The sequence below is a fragment of the Zalophus californianus genome, chromosome 4 (genome assembly GCF_009762305.2).
Source record: "Zalophus californianus isolate mZalCal1 chromosome 4, mZalCal1.pri.v2, whole genome shotgun sequence".
Classification (NCBI taxonomy): Eukaryota; Metazoa; Chordata; class Mammalia; order Carnivora; family Otariidae; genus Zalophus; species Zalophus californianus.
In genome coordinates, this window is record NC_045598.1 from 106163057 (window position 1) to 106181282 (window position 18226).

At 40.4% G+C, this 18226-nt stretch overlaps 1 protein-coding gene across 1 annotated transcript; it reads right to left on the minus strand.

The window, feature by feature from the left end:
• Nucleotides 1-293: 293 nt before the first annotated feature.
• TCHHL1 (trichohyalin like 1) lies at nt 294-3512 on the minus strand. The gene is made up of 2 exons (XM_027588345.2): nt 3375-3512; nt 294-2867 (listed from the first exon to the last, which is right to left on the minus strand). The coding sequence occupies exons 1-2, from the start codon at nt 3510-3512 to the stop codon at nt 294-296; spliced, it is 2712 nt and encodes a 903-aa protein (XP_027444146.2).
• Between the last annotated feature and the right edge of the window lie 14714 nt (nt 3513-18226).

The following is an 18226-nucleotide window of genomic DNA, read 5'->3' on the forward strand; positions in this document are numbered from 1 at the left end:
AGAGAGGAGAGAGAGCACACAAGCATGAGCAGGGGAAGGGGGAAGGGCAAAGGGAGAAGCAGACTCCCTGCTGAGCAGGGAGCCCGGGGATTGATCCCAGGACCCTGGGATCATGACTTGAGCCAAAGGCAGACTGAACCACCCAGGTGCCCCTAGGAAGGGAATTTAAAGGATTATCAATTTGCATCTGAATGTGTGCATGTGAGCTTTGAGGGTGATTGGGAGGGAAGAAGTCTGGGACATGTTGAGATGTATGAAGTTCCTTGGAACTCTCCTGGGATCATGATAATGATTCATTGCTTTTTGGTGCTTGCCTCCTTTTGTAATACTGGTTTCTTTTCCTGAGGGTAGCCCTGCTTATCTTCTGAGGCTTGGGGAGCTGATGTTTGCTCTGCTTCAGAAGGATCTGCATCAGGCAGATGATCCCTGGTGTAATGTTGTAATGCTTGTCTGTCACTGAAGATGACAGGACAATCTGAGATCTCACGGGTGAGGGATACACTTGACTGGTTGTTGAGGAGCTCTGGGCTTGATCTAGCTGTCTGAGCTTGATTTTGCTGCTCCACTTGGGTCATGTCCATTTGTTGCAGTATCTTCTCTTGCAGGTACTGGTACAAAGGACTGGAAGAGACTGTACCCCTCTCCACAAAACCAAGCTCTTCATCCGTCTGCATCTTCTCTTCAAGGCCGGACTGGGGGACTGAAACATCATATCTTTTCTTGGCTGGATTTTGTTGGTCATTGACTTCTGCCAACTCTTGGGGGCTTTCATCCTCTTCCAATGTTGTAGATTCCTCTCTTTCAAGGTGTGTTCTGGGGGATACTGAATTGTCCTCATCTAGATTTCTTACTGGAGCCTCCTGGGTCTCTGGTGCTCTACCTTCCTCTCCTTTGGTACTTGGGCCTTGGACCTTTAGCTTTTTTCTGCTGTCTTCCTTTGTTGGAAGCTGCTTTATGGAAAACAGGTCAATGAAGTCTGCCTCCAGGGTACCAGGGATCTCTGTCTCCAGGGACTTTTTGTGTTCACCTCTTGCTGTGGACTCCTGTGCCTTTGGATGTCCATCGGGTTGCACAGCTGGAACTGGGCCTTTCGTCCCTGAGCCCGGACTCCAGTACTCTTTTCTGGCAGCCCATTCCGGTTCTTTGGTGAGCTGCTTATCCTCTCCTCTGGCTGCCAGCACCACTGCCTCCTGAGTTCTTCTTTCCTCACCCAGTGCTAACTGTTTCTCAGTGTCTGAGTTATTATTGTGACTTCTTTCTACAGACTCTCTGAGATGGTCTACTTGATTCTGGGAATCCCCTTGCACAGGCAGGTTGGTTGTCTCTGAGCTGCTATCACCCTCCTCTGGAGTCAGGCTGTTGGGAATTTCGGAAGAACCCTCATCATTCTGTGTGACAGTGGGCTCAGGATCCTCTCCCTGGTAACCATCATCATCCTTGACTGGCTTGTTATGAGTCTTGGTGACCCTCTTATTTTCTTCTCCAGACTGGTTCTCGAGTGGTGCTAATTCCTGTGTTCTTTCTCTTGCTCCTGGTGTCCCTTCTGCTGCAGGGGCATTTTTGCTGCTCATAAGTGCTTTTGCTGTGCTTTCCTTAGCATGTCTTGCCTCATCTCCTGGGGTGACTGCTCTTTCAATTTCAGGATGATTCTGATCTCCTCCTTCTGAGCTTAACTCTTGTGTTTTAGAACCTTCTTCAGCGTCCCTTTCTTTTGATGACTCTTGGAGTTCCTGATACTTCCCATCCTGTGGTTGATCTTCCAGGGTTAGTAGCTGAATTTTTCTCCCATTTTCTTTCTGCCCTGCTGTTCCATGGGCCTCAGGGCCTCGCCTCTGTTTCCTTACAGCCCTAATATCAGGTGTTTCTGAAACATTTCTGCTATCACCTTGGACAGGCAGGTCTTTTGTTTCCTGTTCTTTTTCTTGTGCTGGTGGTTCTTGGGTCTCAGATGCTCTAAAGTCATCTCCAGGTTCAGCTGGATTCTTTGTCTCAGGTAGTGTCCTGTTGACATCCTCTCCTTGTCCTTGGGTCTCAGATGTTCTACCATCATCCTCAGGATCAGTTGGTTTCTCTGTCTGCAATGGTTTCTGGACAGTAGCTTGTTTTGGCAGGTCAGGGTGCTCTGAACCGGGCTCATATTTTCCTGGCAGCGATAGTTCTTGTGTTTTAGAATGTTCCTTAATACCCTTTACTGCTGCAACTTCTTGATCTTTGGAAGGTCTCTGTGTTGTTTTTTCTGGTGGAGAACTTTGGGTTCTTAGGTTCCCTTCCTGTTCTCCAAATCGATCCCTTGTCTTAGTGCCACTTTGCTCCTTAACTGGCTTATCTCCCTCCATGGGACTCTCCTTATCCTGTCCCTCCTGCTTTGTGGGACTGTCGATCTGTTCTGATTCTGCTGTTGGCTTATTTGTCTCAAGTTGAGTCCCATTGTCTCCTGTTGCTGGTACATCTTGTTGATCTCCAACTAGGTGTTGGTTCTTAGGGTCATTGTGCCCAGGTGCTTCTACTGGCAGTTTGCAAGTCTTGGTGTTTTCAACCCCATTGTGTCCAACTGCTTCCCTTTCCATAGGGCTGAGCTGAGCTGATGATGTCATTCCTGAAGGAGGAGGCACCACTCTGTCTTGAGTTGGTGGAGTTTGCTCTGTCCACTGGCCAGTGCCACTGGTCACCTGAAAATCCATATCATCTGGTTTCTCCTCTGGCTTAGACACTTGTCTTGGTTCTGATTTTAGTAATGATTGTATATCAAGATAGCAGAGGTTCAACAAATTGAAGATTGCAAGAACAAATTCATCAAAACTGATGGTGCCCTTGCTGTCAATATCCAGAAGGTTCAAGTTTCTCTCCACAGTGTGAATGGCACATGGCTGCATGAAAACACAGTGAGGAATCAGCCTATTTATATGTGGTCAAGCACCCTGAGTGTCTGCATGTCTCCCAAGAATCCTTTTTTTTTTAACCTTATTCCTCAGGAACTAGTGGAATTTCCCCAAACAGTAAGAATTTGTGATTCTGGATGCTATTTTTCATCAGAAAGGTATGCTAAGAAGGAAGTTTTACATCACTGTGAGTTGAATTTTGATGTATACTGGCTCATCACTCCTCTCATGGAGGAGAGGCATGAGAGGAGTCATGCTTCAGCTACTTTGCTGAAGCATAGCCCCAGTGAGGAAAACCTTATTTTCCTTTGTAAGACTGATTAAGCAATTGCACAGAGTAGGGAGCTGAGACTGAAAAAAGTTGTTCAAAATCAGTGAGTGCCGAGAGTTGGTAGCTAAATGTAAAACAGGCAGGGATCACCTCCGCCTATCTTGCGTAGATTATGGAGAAAGGGTAAGTGGGGGAGAATTTCCACAGCTCTGTGAACACCTCACCTGAGGAATGTCCCCAAACTCGCCCTGGATGAGCTGTTTCAGCTCTGTGCAGGTCAGTGTTGCCTTGTCACCATCCTCCTGGGCATACTTATGGAATGTCTTGATTATACAGAGGACATCTTTCAGGAGCCTAGGCATCTTTGCCAACGTAGGAGACTGTGAGAAAGAACAAACAAAGTTCATTTCCTAGGAAGGGTCCTTCAGGAAGGAGATACTGAGGTCATCCTTTTTTCTGTCCCTCCCACAGTTCCACTGGCATCATCTGCTCTATTCTGCCTATCTATCTCTATTAAGATATTGCATCTGAATTTCAATGATTTAGTTTTGTACCAGATAATGTCAGTGAGATCAGACCTGGCACAGGTAGGTATTAGAAGCGACACTTGATCCCACCCTGTGGAAAACAATGACGCTCGTGTCTTCAGAGAAAGCTTTATTGCAAAAGGAAGTGGAAAAAGAATGCAAATGTAAGTACTGAAATGCACAAATGATGTCAACAGATGGGACCAATCCTTCCAGCCTTAACTGAGAGTGTCCACCTGTTTCTCCTACCTTGGGTCAGTCTAACTCCTCTTCTTGGGAAAGTATAATTTTTATTTATTTTTTATTTTATTTAAAGATTTTATTTATTTCTTTGACACAGAGAGAGATAGAGAGAGCAGGAACACAAGCAGAGGGAGGGGGAGAGGGAGAAGCAGGCTTCCCGCCCAGCTGGGAGCTCAATGCAGGGTTCCATCCCAGGACCCTGGGATCATGACCTGAGCCAAAGGCAGATGCCTAACGACTGAGCCACCCAGGTGCCCCTAACACATTTTTTTTAAGATTATTTATTTATTTGGCACAGATAGAGAGAGAGATCACAAGTAGGCATACAGGCAGGCAGGCAGGCAGAGGGAGAGGGAGAGAGAGAAGCAGGCTACCTGGTGAGCATGATGTGGGGCTCAATCCCAGGACACTGGGATCATGACCTGAGCCAAAGGCAGACGCTTAACGACTGAGCCACCCAGGTGCCCCAGAAAAGTATAATTTTTAAAGTTAGTAAATCTTCTAGAGGAAAGAAAAGTAATGCCAAGAAAATCAACCCCTATAAATGCAGGCTGAGGCAACTTGTTTTTACCAAGAAGACATGGCTCAGTGAACTCACCGGTAAAACAAATAGAATCCTGACCCCTCAGTCATTACCCATCATTTAAATGACTCTGTACTTTCATTTTATTATAGCTCTGAGTCCCATGTCTTATTAAATAGTATTCATGCCTATGTCATACAGTTTATATTTTTTAAAGAAGACAAGGATCAAAGAAGTTCCAAAACAAAGAATGCATCTGGGGGCTGGAGCTCCTAGTTTAGTGGGATTAACAGTGGTCAATTTAGACTTGGGTTATGTCTCTCTGGAATCCTTACACAATCTCACATATAAGCAGAACAACAACCGAGATCCCAAGTATGCTCAAGCGTATGGTCTATGAGACTTACCTTGTTCACGAATGAGAGCAAGTAGAATAAAATTGGCAGCGGGCTGTGAGCTGACAGCAGGCGCTGAAACCTTTTATTGAGTCCCTAATTGCACAGTTAGGAAGGAGACACCCTCCGGGTCTAATGCCCTGATTCATCACCACCAAACCTAGTCTCCCCTCTTTGTCTACTCTCAGCTTCTCTTATTTTTATTTCCTTCTTTAGGCAGCTTCAGTTAAGTCTTGGCTTCAGCCTCATCCAAGGGAAGAAGAGGGGATATTTTGTTTCATTCACTGACTTGCAGGTTATAGTTTTGAAGGATCTTTGGGGTGGTGTTGGCTTTTTTTTTCCAACCTGAGAACACAATTACATTTCTGTTTGGCAAATCATAGGGCTGGCAGGGACCTCAGAAGTCATCTGATTCCTTCCTCTGCCCACAGGATGGACTGTATTTGACCCAGCTGGACAGATGGGTGTCATCATGTGTTTAAAAATAGAGGCCCCATTGAGTCATGTGACAAGAGTGGAGATACTAGTTGATTCAGGTGTTTCAATGCCTGCTCTCCTTGCCCAGAGGCAGAGTTAGAAAATAAAATCTTGCTGGGTGTGCAGAACTTTGCTTACCTAGAAGGTGCTATTTTAAAAAATAGTGATTGATATCTGCTCTTTAAAGGTGCTTTTATAATCCAAGGAGCTTAGAAATGGGCATCCATATTCCTATGTTCTTTCTGTAAAGGGAAAAGGGAGACCTAGAAAACACCAATCTGAGGACAGGTAAGAGAGATCCTGAGATGCTAAACTGGTAAATGTTTTTATTACCTTCTAGATCTGGGTCCCTCTTTGGAAAAGAATATTTAACTAACAGGAGAATTAGATTAATTGTTTTATTAGATATTTAAAAAGAGAACAGGGTATGTTTTAAAACATTCTTGCCTGCTTGTAAAAGCATGTAAGAAATAGACCCATAAAAACAACTGTAAAAGGCAAAGACCAAGAGAATGGAGGGGTGGAGATGGAGAGCTAATTTTACAAGAAGACTGAGGCTAAGGGCAGCATTGATATGGAGCAAAACCTTGTTCTGATCTTCCTGATAATCAAAGCAAGTACAGGCGAACTGAATGTTGGGGTTGGGGGGAATCCATGTTGATAGTTCCCACCTGTAAAAAAATTTCTCAACATTGTCCTAAAAAGCAGAAGCTTCCTCCTGAGAATTGGGATTGGCATGTGAAGGTCATCTTAATTCTGATCAGTCAAGATCTCCTGAGTACCAACTATTTCTCAGCCACTATGCCCGGCACTGGAGTGTTTAAAGTTGAATAAATTCTGTCTCCCTGCCTTGGAGGTCACAGGCCAGTTTCATGAGAAATGGTTGAAGGAAACTGAGAATCGTCAAGGTTGTATTAGAAAGAAAGACTTAGGGGAAAGATAACAGCTGTTTTTCAAATATTTGAAGAGTTTTCATGGGGATAAGGAATGGGATGAGAAGAGAAAGGAACTTACATTCATTGAACACTTAAGACATGTCAGGTACTTTACATGGGCTTTCTTACTTAATCCTCATAGACCTTTTAGGTAGTTATTATCCTCTTTTAGCAGATAAGGAAGTTAAGCCTCTTAGCTGTTAAATAGCTTGCCTATGGCCATGTGCCCAGTAAATGGCAAGCCTGGATTTAGAATTGAAATTCCTCAAGAATATCTCTGAGCTCATGGGTATCTCCATTATGTTGAATTCCTTATTCCGTGTAATGCCAGAGAATAGAGCTAGAATCAGTGATTGACAATTTCTAAAAGAAGTCTTTAGTTTTTATTAAGAACTCTTTAAAGAACAGTGTTGTCTGACAACGATGCAGACTATTCCTAAGGTAACAAGACCCCTGTTACTGGAACTGTCAAATAGGGGCAGAATCACAATCCACGGGCTAGGTTATGGGGGAGTCCTGCCACAGCAGGAGGCAAGGCCAGAGTGGCTTACAGGCAAGAGCATTGAACTCTTTCAACCCTAAATGTCTATGTTTTTAGGTTATAGTTTCTATTTGGAAGGTCCGGTTTGGATCTTGAACAATGTAAGGGCTGGCTCCCCAGCCTTTTTACAGGCATTCCTACTCTTTCAGAGCTTACTTAAGACCATTTAATTAATACCCATTCTTCAGGGTGGGTAGTGACTCAAGGGATGGCAGAAGCAAGAGAGAGATGGGAGAAGATAAGAATAATTTTTTTTTAAGATTTTATTTATTTGACAGCAAGAGAGAGAACACAAGCAGGGGGAGTGGGAGAGGGAGAAGCAGGCCTCCCGCAGAGCAGGGAGCCCCATGTGGGGCTCGATCCCAGGACCCTGAGATCATGACCTGAGCCAAAGGCAGACCGTTAATAACTGAGCCACCCAGGCGCCCCTAATTTTTTTGTTTAAACAAATTCTTTAGATTGCTATACAATAAACCACAAACTCTTCTACTATTACCAAAGAAAAGACCGGGGCTGCCCTTTCTTCTTCTAAAAAGTTATCTCTAATAGTCCCTCCATGATGTCCTCTCCCTCCTAATTTAGCATAGGGATAATGAAGAAAGGGAGAGAGACAGAGTGAAAAGAAATGGATTAATAAAGAACTATGTCTGGGGTGCCTGGGTGGCTCAGTCCCTTAAGCGCTGGACTCTTCACTTGATCTTAGCCAAAAGGCTGAGAAACGATACCACTGAACTCTTGATTTTGGGTTGGTAATGATCTCAGGGTCCTGGAATGCAGCCCCAGCTTAGCTGAAGCCTGCTTGAGATTCTCTCTTTCTCTCTCTGCCCCTCCCCTCTCATGTGCATGCTATCTCTCTCTCTTAAATAAATAAATAAATACATAAATACATAAATAAATACAAATAAAGAACTATGTTTAAGAGCTTCTTACTTTTCAAAGGTCATAACCGAAGTCTTCAATGAAAGCTCCAAATAAAACCGGTATGATGGCTACTTTGGAAAAGATGGCTGATAAAGCAATTTTTAAAAAGATTTATTTATTTATGAGAGAGAGCCACGTGTGAGTGGGGGAGGGGCAGAGAAGGAGGGAGAGAGACAAGCCGATTCTGCACTGAGTGTGCAGCCCAGACGTGGGGCTGGATCTCATGACCAGAGATCATGACCTGAGCTGAAACTGAGTCCTATGCTTAACTGAGGGAGCCACCCAGGCACCCTGCTAATAAAGCAATTTTTAATGATTCTTGGTAATACTGGAAAATGTGGCAAGCAAAAAAGAAGACTTCAGTTTAATTTATAATTTCGTTATCTTTTTTCTTATTATAAAAGTGTTCAAGATGATGGTGGACTGAAAAAATGTATATTCTTATGTATCTGTGGGAATCTTCTAAAATAAAAATATACAAGAAGAAAAAGATGAACCAGAATTATAAATGGAACTCGAGAATTATGGCTTAGATTTAGGAAATTTATGGAAGTTGAAAAATGGATGATTGAATGTTCATAATAGAAACAATTGGAGAAAGGCACAGCCCAGAATATGTTATGAAGGAGGGGCAGAGGTGAAGGCAGGTCCAGCCATCAAAACCTGGAGAAGCTCTGGACTCAGAATTAGCAGATATGATGGAGGTGGGAGTGGGAAGTGGCGCTTTAAATAGAGAGAGTAATTGAGAGTTTATGTGAGAAACTTCTGTCTTAGCAGCCATTCCCATATCCCTCCTCTACTTTGGAGCATAGAATATAGACATCTGAGCATATACTGCCTAACCTTCGTAGCAAAACCCCAAATGGCTCTTCCCTAAATATATTGAACAAAATTCCTAGAAGTGCTAAGAGTAAACTCTGTATCTTATTTTCCATATTATCCTCAGAAGCTGTATGAGTATCTGTACTATAGTAGGTGCTCTGTCATATTTGTTGATTAATAGATGGACTGAAAGCTAAGGCATCTAGTATAGATATTAATGCTCCAGGAAAAGCCTCTCCATATGACATTAGTTGGGGGGCGGGGAAAGGGCAGGTCTGCAGCCTGACAGCCATTTCTCTGCAAATTGACAGGTTTTTCCTCTAGTCTGCCACAAGTTCCCATCTAAGTAAGAGAGTTGGTGTGAAAACAGACCTATTTATTCAAATCAGAAGAAACTCAGATCTTTTCATTGATATAAAGGGGCAACTAAGAATATTCAGGCATATTAATAAATCAGCAGCATAAAAAAAAAAGAACAAGATAAACAGACAAACTGACCCCAGAGGAAATAGATATAATTCAGGAAGCAGAAGAGAAATTAAAAAAAAATGCTAATTAATATACTCCAAAGAGATTAATTGAAGCAAGACCAGGATGCTCTAAAAGAGCAATCAGAGAACAAAAATCAGAGAATAAAATGGTATTTATAGATTAAATTAAATAAAAAGTGAAATGAAATAAAAAAAGAACAATAGAATTTAAAAAAACCTCACAATGTTGACAAAGTCCTTTAGAATGGCATTATCCAATAGAACTTTAGATATTTGCACTGTCCAGTGTTATGGCCACTAGCTATTTATGTGGCATGAAATGTGGCTAGTGTGGCTGAGAAACTAAATTTTAAATTTTATTTAATATGTATTAATTTAACTTAAATGCAAATAGCCACATTCACCTAGTGGCTACCTCTTTGGATAGTACAATTTTAGAATATAAAGCAAAAAGAGAAAGTGGGAGAAGAGGTAAGAAACATATATAGTCAACTTAGGAAAGCCTACTAATAGGAACATCAGAAAGATAAAACAGAGAGATAAAAGATTAATTTATCAAAATATTAAATGAAGGTTTCCTAGAGACTTCATATTTTAAAAGGTCCACAAAATGTTCATCTAGATATATCCTTGGAAATTTCAGAGCATCAAGGATAAGGAAAAGAAAGGTCAAGTGTCTTGCCCAAGGCTACAAATCTATTAAGTGGTAAACCCAGTTTTTGCTTCTAGGCAATCTTGCTTCTGTGCCTATGTGCTTAACATAACAATGTAGCTATTTATTGGTTTCCAAGTGTTAGAGTCTGTGTATGTACAAAGCATGGTATATTTGTGTGGTTGGAAATGTAAAAGTGGAAGTGATACTGTCAGAAGTTGATGGAAAAGGAAAAGTATATTGAGTTAGAAAGGTAATAGAAGATTAGAATAATAAACATTAAACACTGAGAAAGGGGGTGGAGAAGAGAGGCAGTGTAAGTGATTTAAATCCTCCCTTTTCATCGCGGCTATATCATTTTATTTTTTTAAAAGATTTTATTTATTTATTTGTCAGAGAGAGAGTGAGCACAATCAGGGGAGTGGCAGGCAGAGGGAGAAGCAGGCTCCCCACTGATCAAGGAGCCGAATGTGGAACGTGATACCAGGACACTGGGATCATGACCTGAGCCAAAGGCTAATGCTTAACCGACTGAGCCACCCAGGCATCCCAATCGTGGATATATCATTTTAAATGGACAAATTTTACTACCAGAGGTTACTACCAGAAGATCAACAGAAAAATTTTTTTTAAAGAGAGTCTTTCTCTGAGGAATGAGACTGGGGTTCAAAAGATTACTGGATCTTAGGGTAGTTCTATTTTTAACTTTTTGAGGAACCTCTGTACAGTTTTCCACAGTGGCTGCACCAGGTTGCATTCCCACAAACAGTGTACTAGTGTTCCTTTTTCTCCACATCCTCGCCAGTACTTACTGTTTCTTGTGTTACTGATTTTAGCCATTCTGACAGGTATCTGATAGATACCACCAGTGAGGTGGTATCTCATTGCAGTTTTGATTTGTGTTTCCCTGATGATGAGTGATATTGAGCATCTTTTCATGGATCTGGAGCCATCTGGATGTCTTCTTTGAAAAAATGTCTGTTCACATCTTCTACCCATTTTTAAATTGGATTATTTGTTTTGAGCTGTTGAGTTTTATAAGTTCTTTACATATGTTGGATATTAGCCCCTTATCGACTATGTCATTTGCAAAGATCTTCTCCCATTCTGAAGTTTGCCTTTCAGCTTTGTTGATTGTTTCCTTTGCTGTGCAGCTTTTTATTTTGATGTAGTCCCAAGGGTTTATTTTTGCTTTTTTTCCCCTTGCCTCAGGAGATATATCTAGAAAGAAGTTGCTATGGCTAATGTCAAAGAAGTTATTGCCTGTGTTCTCTTCTAGGATTTTTGTGGTTTCAGATCTCATATTTAGGTTTTTAACCCATTTTGAATTTGTTTTTTTTGTGTGGTGTAAGAAAGTGGTCCAGTTTCATTCTTTTGCATGTTGTCCAGTTTTCCCAACACCATTTGTTGAAGAGACTGTCTTTATCCCATTGGATATTCTTTGCTGCTTTGTCAAAGATTAATTGACCATATAATTGTGGGTTTATATCAGGATTTTCTATTCTGTTCCATTGATCTATGTGTCTATTTTTGTGCCAGTTCCATATTGTTTTGATCACTAGAGCTTTGTAATACAACAGTTATTTTAAAACATCTTCACTCCCTTCAGTTATCTGACAACCTCCTCCCCCTCCACTCTTGGAAGATGGTCCTGCCTGTTTACTTCATAAAGAAAATAAAAGTCATCAGAGGAGAATCCCTTAACTTTCTTCCACCAAACTACAAACTGGCATCTATTTACATGCATGGTTTCTTTCTATGACATTAGAGAGGGTATCCATCTAAGCCTAATCTCTCTTTCTCTCTGGATCCTGTTTTTTCCTCCCTTTTCAAGAAATCTTCTATATTGATAATTCCCTCTATTTTCTATACTGCAGTCTCTCTTTATTGGTTCCTTCCCATCAGCATTTACATCTGCTCAAGTCTCTCCTATTTTATGAAATCCTGCCTTGTGCCCAAAACCCTATCCAGCCTTTCTCCTCCCCTTCATGAACATTTAGTAATGCTCAACATTGAGGAATTTTCAAAATACAAGAAGGGACTTAGGGCTTCAGTATTCAGAAGGGAGGGATGATATGTTAGATGGACAGTAGAAACCTTGGACTAAATGAAATATAAGGGTTATAGTAATTCATGTGACAAATATTTATTGAATGCCTACATTCTCACAACTCCTTGGCTTCATAGGGACTAGGAACTTTTGAAATCCTAGGTGAAATTTTTGAGTATGTATATTTTTCTAGTGAGTCCACATATTTCATCAGAATTTCATAGAGTTCTATTGCCTATTGTTTATCATGGAAAGAATATACAAAATAAAGAATGCCAAATTGTAGTCTCTGCTTTCAAGATCTTTACAATCTATTTGGGAGATGAAGCAAGTATAAAGCCAACTAAGGCAGAATGTTGTAATCAATTAATGAGTAGTAAGGATGATAGATATCTTAGAATCTCAGTGAATGAATGTGTGTCAAAATGATTAGGGAAGATTTTAGGAAAGAGGTGGGACTCAACCTGGGTCTTTTAAACTGAGTAGAAAGTATCCAGGTAGATAGGGAAGGAGACATTCCAAATAGATAAAATTATGCCAATAAGTTTTTGAAGGAAAGACAATCATAAGGTGTCCTGATGACAACATAGACTTAGTTTGCTTTTAACAACATGGTTGGTTCAAGAGATATTGAGGAGGCCAGGGTTAAAAGGTGTATTATCAGGAGAATGTGGAGGACCTTAAATTCCAAACTGAAGATCTTAGACTTTATCTTGCAGAAAATGCCACACCCATTTTTTCTTTTAAAGGGGAGTGATGACAAATAGAAATAAAATTTTACAAGTTTTTGTAATTCTAGTGCTTGCCATGGATGTCCTGATGGTTCAGAACATGATAACCTATTCAGAAATCTATCTTTTGCATTAATTTTAGGTTATTGCATGTCACTGTCAGCTCTTAACTAACAAGGGAAATGTGCTTATTATATATTACATAAATCACAATCTTCAGAGGCTTATAGTACCAGTACACTTGCTGAACAGACTAATTACTGTGACTGAATGAAAATATTAACAATATGTAATTAGTGCAGAAGATGGAACAGAGATGGGTTCACACTTAACTAATGGCCACTGACTTTTACTTTGAGTGGAACCGAGTTCCAGGACTTAATTTCTCCTCTGAAACGAGTAGAAGTAATTAAATGTATATGTGAAGTTCATAAATCAGAAGGTTAATGGTCTTTAGTAGAACAAGGATCGTAGAAAATGAGGTAGTTTTAGGGTCTTCTCCCTTAATGAATAAACCTGGGATGATAGGAAACCACTCTGGAGAGGAATTTGGGAGATAAATGGAAGGAACTTCATATCTGATTGGCTAGAAAGGCAAGATCTTTGAAGCTAGAACTAGGCTCTGATGATCACCATCAGTTAATTCTTTTTCCTGCTTTCTCTTAGCTCAAGGTAGAAACTGGGGTGAGGCATTATTTGACCTGCTTTTAGAGTTTCAGTTGAACAAACTGAATGTAAGAATTAATTTTTTTCTGGTTCTAGGAATAACCTTGGTGATAGCTATTTCAACCTCATAGTTCAAAATACTAAACGAGGCCCAGAAAGCCTAAGTGATTTGCACAAGGATACACAGATAGTAAAGTGAAGGAACAGGTGAGAAGGACTATTTCACTACTGTATGCATAGTGCCTTAAAATGCTTTGCACATAGCAAGAACTCAATAAATATTTGCTGATTGAATGGATGAATGAACTCCAAGCTTCTGATTCCTTGTAGCAGTCTTTCTACTGCACCATAGAAACTATGGCAGATTTGGTAAAGTGTCTTTGAAGCACCAGGATCTGCTTGTAAAATGTCAAAGGATAAATAAAGATCATCACATTATAATACAGATGTTTCCCTAGCAACATTACCTCACCTTACGTGGTATATTAGTTTGCTAGAGCTATCATAACAAAGTGCCACAGACTGGGTGGTTTAACCAACATAAATTTATTTTCTTACAGTTCTGGATGTTAGAAGTGTAAGATCAAGATGTTGGGATGGTTGGTTTCTTTTTTTTAAAATTTTTTATTGTTATGTTAATCACCATACATTACATCATTAGTCTTTGATGTTGTGTTCCATGATTCATTGTTTGTGCATAACACCCAGTGCTCCACGCAGAACGTACCTTCTTTAATACCCATCCCCAGGCTAACCCATCCCCCCACTCCCCTCCCCTCTAGAACCCTCAGTTTGTTTTTCAGAGTCCATCGTCTCTCATGGTTTGTCTCCCCCTCCGACTTACTTCCCTTCATTCTTCCCCTCCTGCTATCTTCCTCTTCTTCTTTTTTTCCCTTAACATATATTGCATTATTTGTTTCAGAAGTACAGATCTGTGATTCAATAGTATTGCACAATTTACAGCGCTCACCATAGCATATACCCTCCCCAATGTCTATCACCCAGCCACCCCATCCCTCCCACCTCCCACCACTCCAGCAACCCTCAGTTTGCTTTCTGAGATTAAGAATTCTTCATATCAGTGAGGTCATATGATACATGTCTTTCTCTGATTGACTTATTTCACTCAGCATAACACCCTCCAGTTCCATCCACGTCGTTGCAAATGGCAAGATCTCATTCCTTTTGATGGCTGCATAATATTCCATTGTGTATATATACCACCTCTTCTTTATCCATTCATCTGTCGATGGACATCTTGGCTCTTTCCACAGTTTGGCTATTGTGGACATTGCTGCTATAAACATTGGGGTGCACGTACCCCTTCGGATCCCTACATTTGTATCTTTGTGGTAAATACCCAGTAGTGCAATTGCTGGATCGTATGGTAGCTCTATTTTCAACTGTTTGAGGAACCTCCATACTGTTTTCCAGAGGAGTTGCACCAGGTTGCATTCCCACCAACAGTGTAGGAGGGTTCCCCTTTCTCTGCATCCCTGCCAACATCGGTCGTTTCCTGACTTGTTAATTTTAGCCATTCTGACGGGTGTGAGGTGGTATCTCATTGAGGTTTTGATTTGGATTTCCCTGATGCTGAGCAATGTTGAGAACTTTTTCATGTGTCTGTTGGCCATTTGGATGTCTTCTTTGGAAAAATGTCTGTTCATATTGTCTGCCCATTTCTTGATTGGATGATTTGTTCTCTGGGTGTTGAGTTCGATAAGTTCTTTATAGATTTTGGATACTAGCCCTTCATCTGATATGTCATTGGCAAATATTTTCTCCCATTCTGTCGGGTGTCTGTTGGTTTTGTGGACTGTTTCTTTTGCTGTGCAAAAGCATTTTATCTTGATGAAATCCCAATAGTTCATTTTTGCCCTTGCTTCCCTTGCCTTTGGCGATGTTTCTAGGAAGAAGTTGCTGTGGCTGAGGTCGAAGAGGTTGCTACCTATGTTCTCCTTTAGGATGTTGATGGACTCCTGTCTCACGTTTAGGTCTTTCAACCATTTGGAGTCTATTTTTGTGTGTGGTGTAAGGAAATGGTCCAGTTTCATTCTTCTGCATGTGGCTGTCCAATTTTCCCAACACCATTTGTTGAAGAGACTGTCTTTTTTCCATTGGACATTCTTTCCTGCTTTGTCAAAGATGAGTTGACCATAGAGTTGAGGGTCCATTTCTGGGCTCTCGATTCTGTTCCATTGATCTATGTGTCTGTTTTTGTGCCAGTACCATACTGTCTTGATGACAGCTTTGTAATAGAGCTGGAAGTCCAGAATTGTGATGCCGCCAGCTTTGCTTTTCTTTTTCAATATTTGTCTGGCTATTCGGGGTCTCTTCTGGTTCCAAACACATTTTAGGATTATTTGTTCCATTTCTTTGAAAAAAGTGGATGGTATTTTGATGGGGATTGCATTGAATGTGTAGATTGCTCTAGGTAGCATTGACATCTTCACAATGTTGGTTCTTCCAATCCATGAGCATGGAATGTTTTTCCATTTCTTTGTGTCTTCTTCAATTTCTTTCATGGGTATTTTATAGTTTTCTGAGTACAGATCCTTTGCCTCTTTGGTTAAATTTATTCCTAGGTATCTTATGGTTTTGGGTGCAGTTGTAAATGGGATCGACTCCTTGATTTGTCTCTCTTCTGTCTTGTTTTTGGTGTATAGGAATGCCACTGATTTCTGTGCATTGATTTTATAGCCTGCTACTTGACTGAATTCCTGTATGAGTTCTAGCAGTTTTGGGGTGGAGTCTTTTGGGTTTTCCACATACAGTATCATGTCATCTGCAAAGAGTGAGAGTTTGACTTCCTCTTTGCTGATTTGGATGCCTTTGATTTCTTTTTGTTGTCTGATTGCTGTGGCTAGGACTTCTAATACTATGTTGAATAGTAGTGGTGAGAGTGGACATCCCTGCCACATTCCTGACCTTAGGGGAAAAGCTCTCAGCTTTTCCCCATTGAGAATGATATTCGCTGTAGGTTTTTCGTAGATGGCTTTTATGATATTGAGGTATGTACCCTCTATCCCTATACTCTGAAGACTTTTGATCAAGAAAGGATGCTGTACTTTGTCAAATGCTTTTTCTGCATCTATTGAGAGGATCATATGATTCTTGTTCTTTCTTTTGTTAATGTATTGTATCCCGTTGATTGATTTGCGGATGTTTAACCAAACTTGCAGCCCAGGGATAAATCCCACTTGGTCGTGGTGAATAATCCTTTTAATGTACTGTTGGATCCTACTGGCTAGTATTTTGGTGAGAATTTTTGCATCCGTGTTCATCAAGGATATTGGTCTGTAATTCTCCTTTTTGATGGCGTCTTTGTCTGGTTTGGGGATCAAGGTAATGGTGGCCTCATTAAATGAATTTGGAAGTTTTCCTTCCATTTCTATTTTTTGGAACAGTTTCAGGAGAATAGGAGAATTACTTCTTCTTTAAATGTTTGGTAGAATTTCCCTGGGAAGCCATCTGGCCCTGGGCTTTTGTTTCTTGGGAGATTTTTGATGACTGCTTCAATTTCCTTAGTGGTGATAGTCTGTTCAGGTTTTCTATTTCTTTCTGCTTCAATTTTGGTAGTTGATACATCTCTAGGAATGCACCCATTTCTTCCAGGTTATCTAATTTGCTGGCATAGAGTTGCTCATAATATGTTCTTATAATTGTTTGTATTTCTTTGGTGTTGGTTGTGATCTCTCCTCTTTCATTCATGATTTTGTTGATTTGGGTCATTTCTCTTTTCTTTTTGATCAGTCTGGCCAGGGGTTTATCAATCTTGTTCATTCTTTCAAAGAACCATCTCCTAGTTTCGTTGATCTGTTCTACTATTCTTTTGGTTTCTATTTCATTGATTTCTGCTCTCATCTTTATTATTTCCCTTCTCCTGCTGGGTTTAGGCTTTATTTGCTGTTTTTTCTCTAGCTCCTTTAGGTGTAGGGTTAGGTTGTGTATTTGAGACCTTTCTTGTTTCTTGAGAAAGGCTTATATTGGTATATACTTTCCTCTTAGGACTGCCTTTGCTGCATCCCAAAGATTTTGAACAGTTGTGTTTTCATTTTCATTGGTTTCCATGAATTTTTTTAAATTCTTCTTTAATTTCCTGGTTGACCCATTCATTCTTTAGTAGGATGCTCTTTAGCCTCCATGTATTTGAGTTCTTTCCGACTTTCCTCTTGTGATTGAGTTCTAGTTTGAAAACATTGTGGTCTGAAAATATTCAGGGAATAATCCCAATCTTTTGGTACCGGTTGAGACCTGATTTGTGACCTAGGATGTGATCAATTCTGGAGAATGTTCCATGGGCACTAGAGAAGAATATGTATTCCGTTGCTTTGGGATGGAATGTTCTGAATATGTCTGTGAAGTCCATTTGGTCTAGTGTTTCATTTAAAGTCTTTATTTCCTTGTTGATCTTTTGCTTAGATGATCTGTCCATTTCAGTGGGGGGTGTGTGTTAAAGTCCCCCACTATTATTGTATTGTTGTCAATGTGTTTCTTTGCTTTTGTTATTAATTGCCTTATATAATTGGCTGTTCCCATGTTAGGGGCATAGATATTTACAATTGTTAGATCTTCTTGTTAGATGGACCCTTTAAATAGGATATAGTGTCCTTCTTCATCTCTTATTACAGTCTTTGTTTTAAAATCTAATTTGTCTGATATAAGGATTGCCACCCCAGCTTTCTTTTGGTGTCCATTAGCATGGTAAATGGTTTTCCACCCCCTCACTTTCAATGTGGGGGTGTCTTTTGGTCTAAAATGAGTCTCTTGCAGACAGCATATCGATGGGTCTTGTTTTTTAATCCAATCTGATAGCCTGTGTCTTTTGATTGGAGCATTTAGTCCATTTACATTCAGGGCAACTATTGAAAGATATGAATTTAGTGCCATTGTATTGCCTGTAAGGTGACTGTTACTGTATATTGTCTGTGTTCCTTTCTGATCTATGCTGCCTTTAGGTTCTCTCTTTGCTTAGAGGACCCCTTTCAATATTTCTTGGAGGGCTGGTTTCATGTTTGCAAATTCCTTTAGTTTTTGTTTGTCCTGGAAGCTTTTTATCTCTCCTTCTATTTTCAATGACAGCCTAGCTGGATATAGTATTC

Coding starts and splice junctions, on each gene's coding strand:
- TCHHL1 (XM_027588345.2), bottom strand. CDS start 3,512: ATGCCTAGGCTCCTGAAAGATGTCCTCTGTATAATCAAGACATTCCAT. Junction 2,868..3,374: donor AGTTTGGGGACATTCCTCAG/GTGAGGTGTTCA, acceptor GTTTTCATGCAG/CCATGTGCCATTCACACTGT.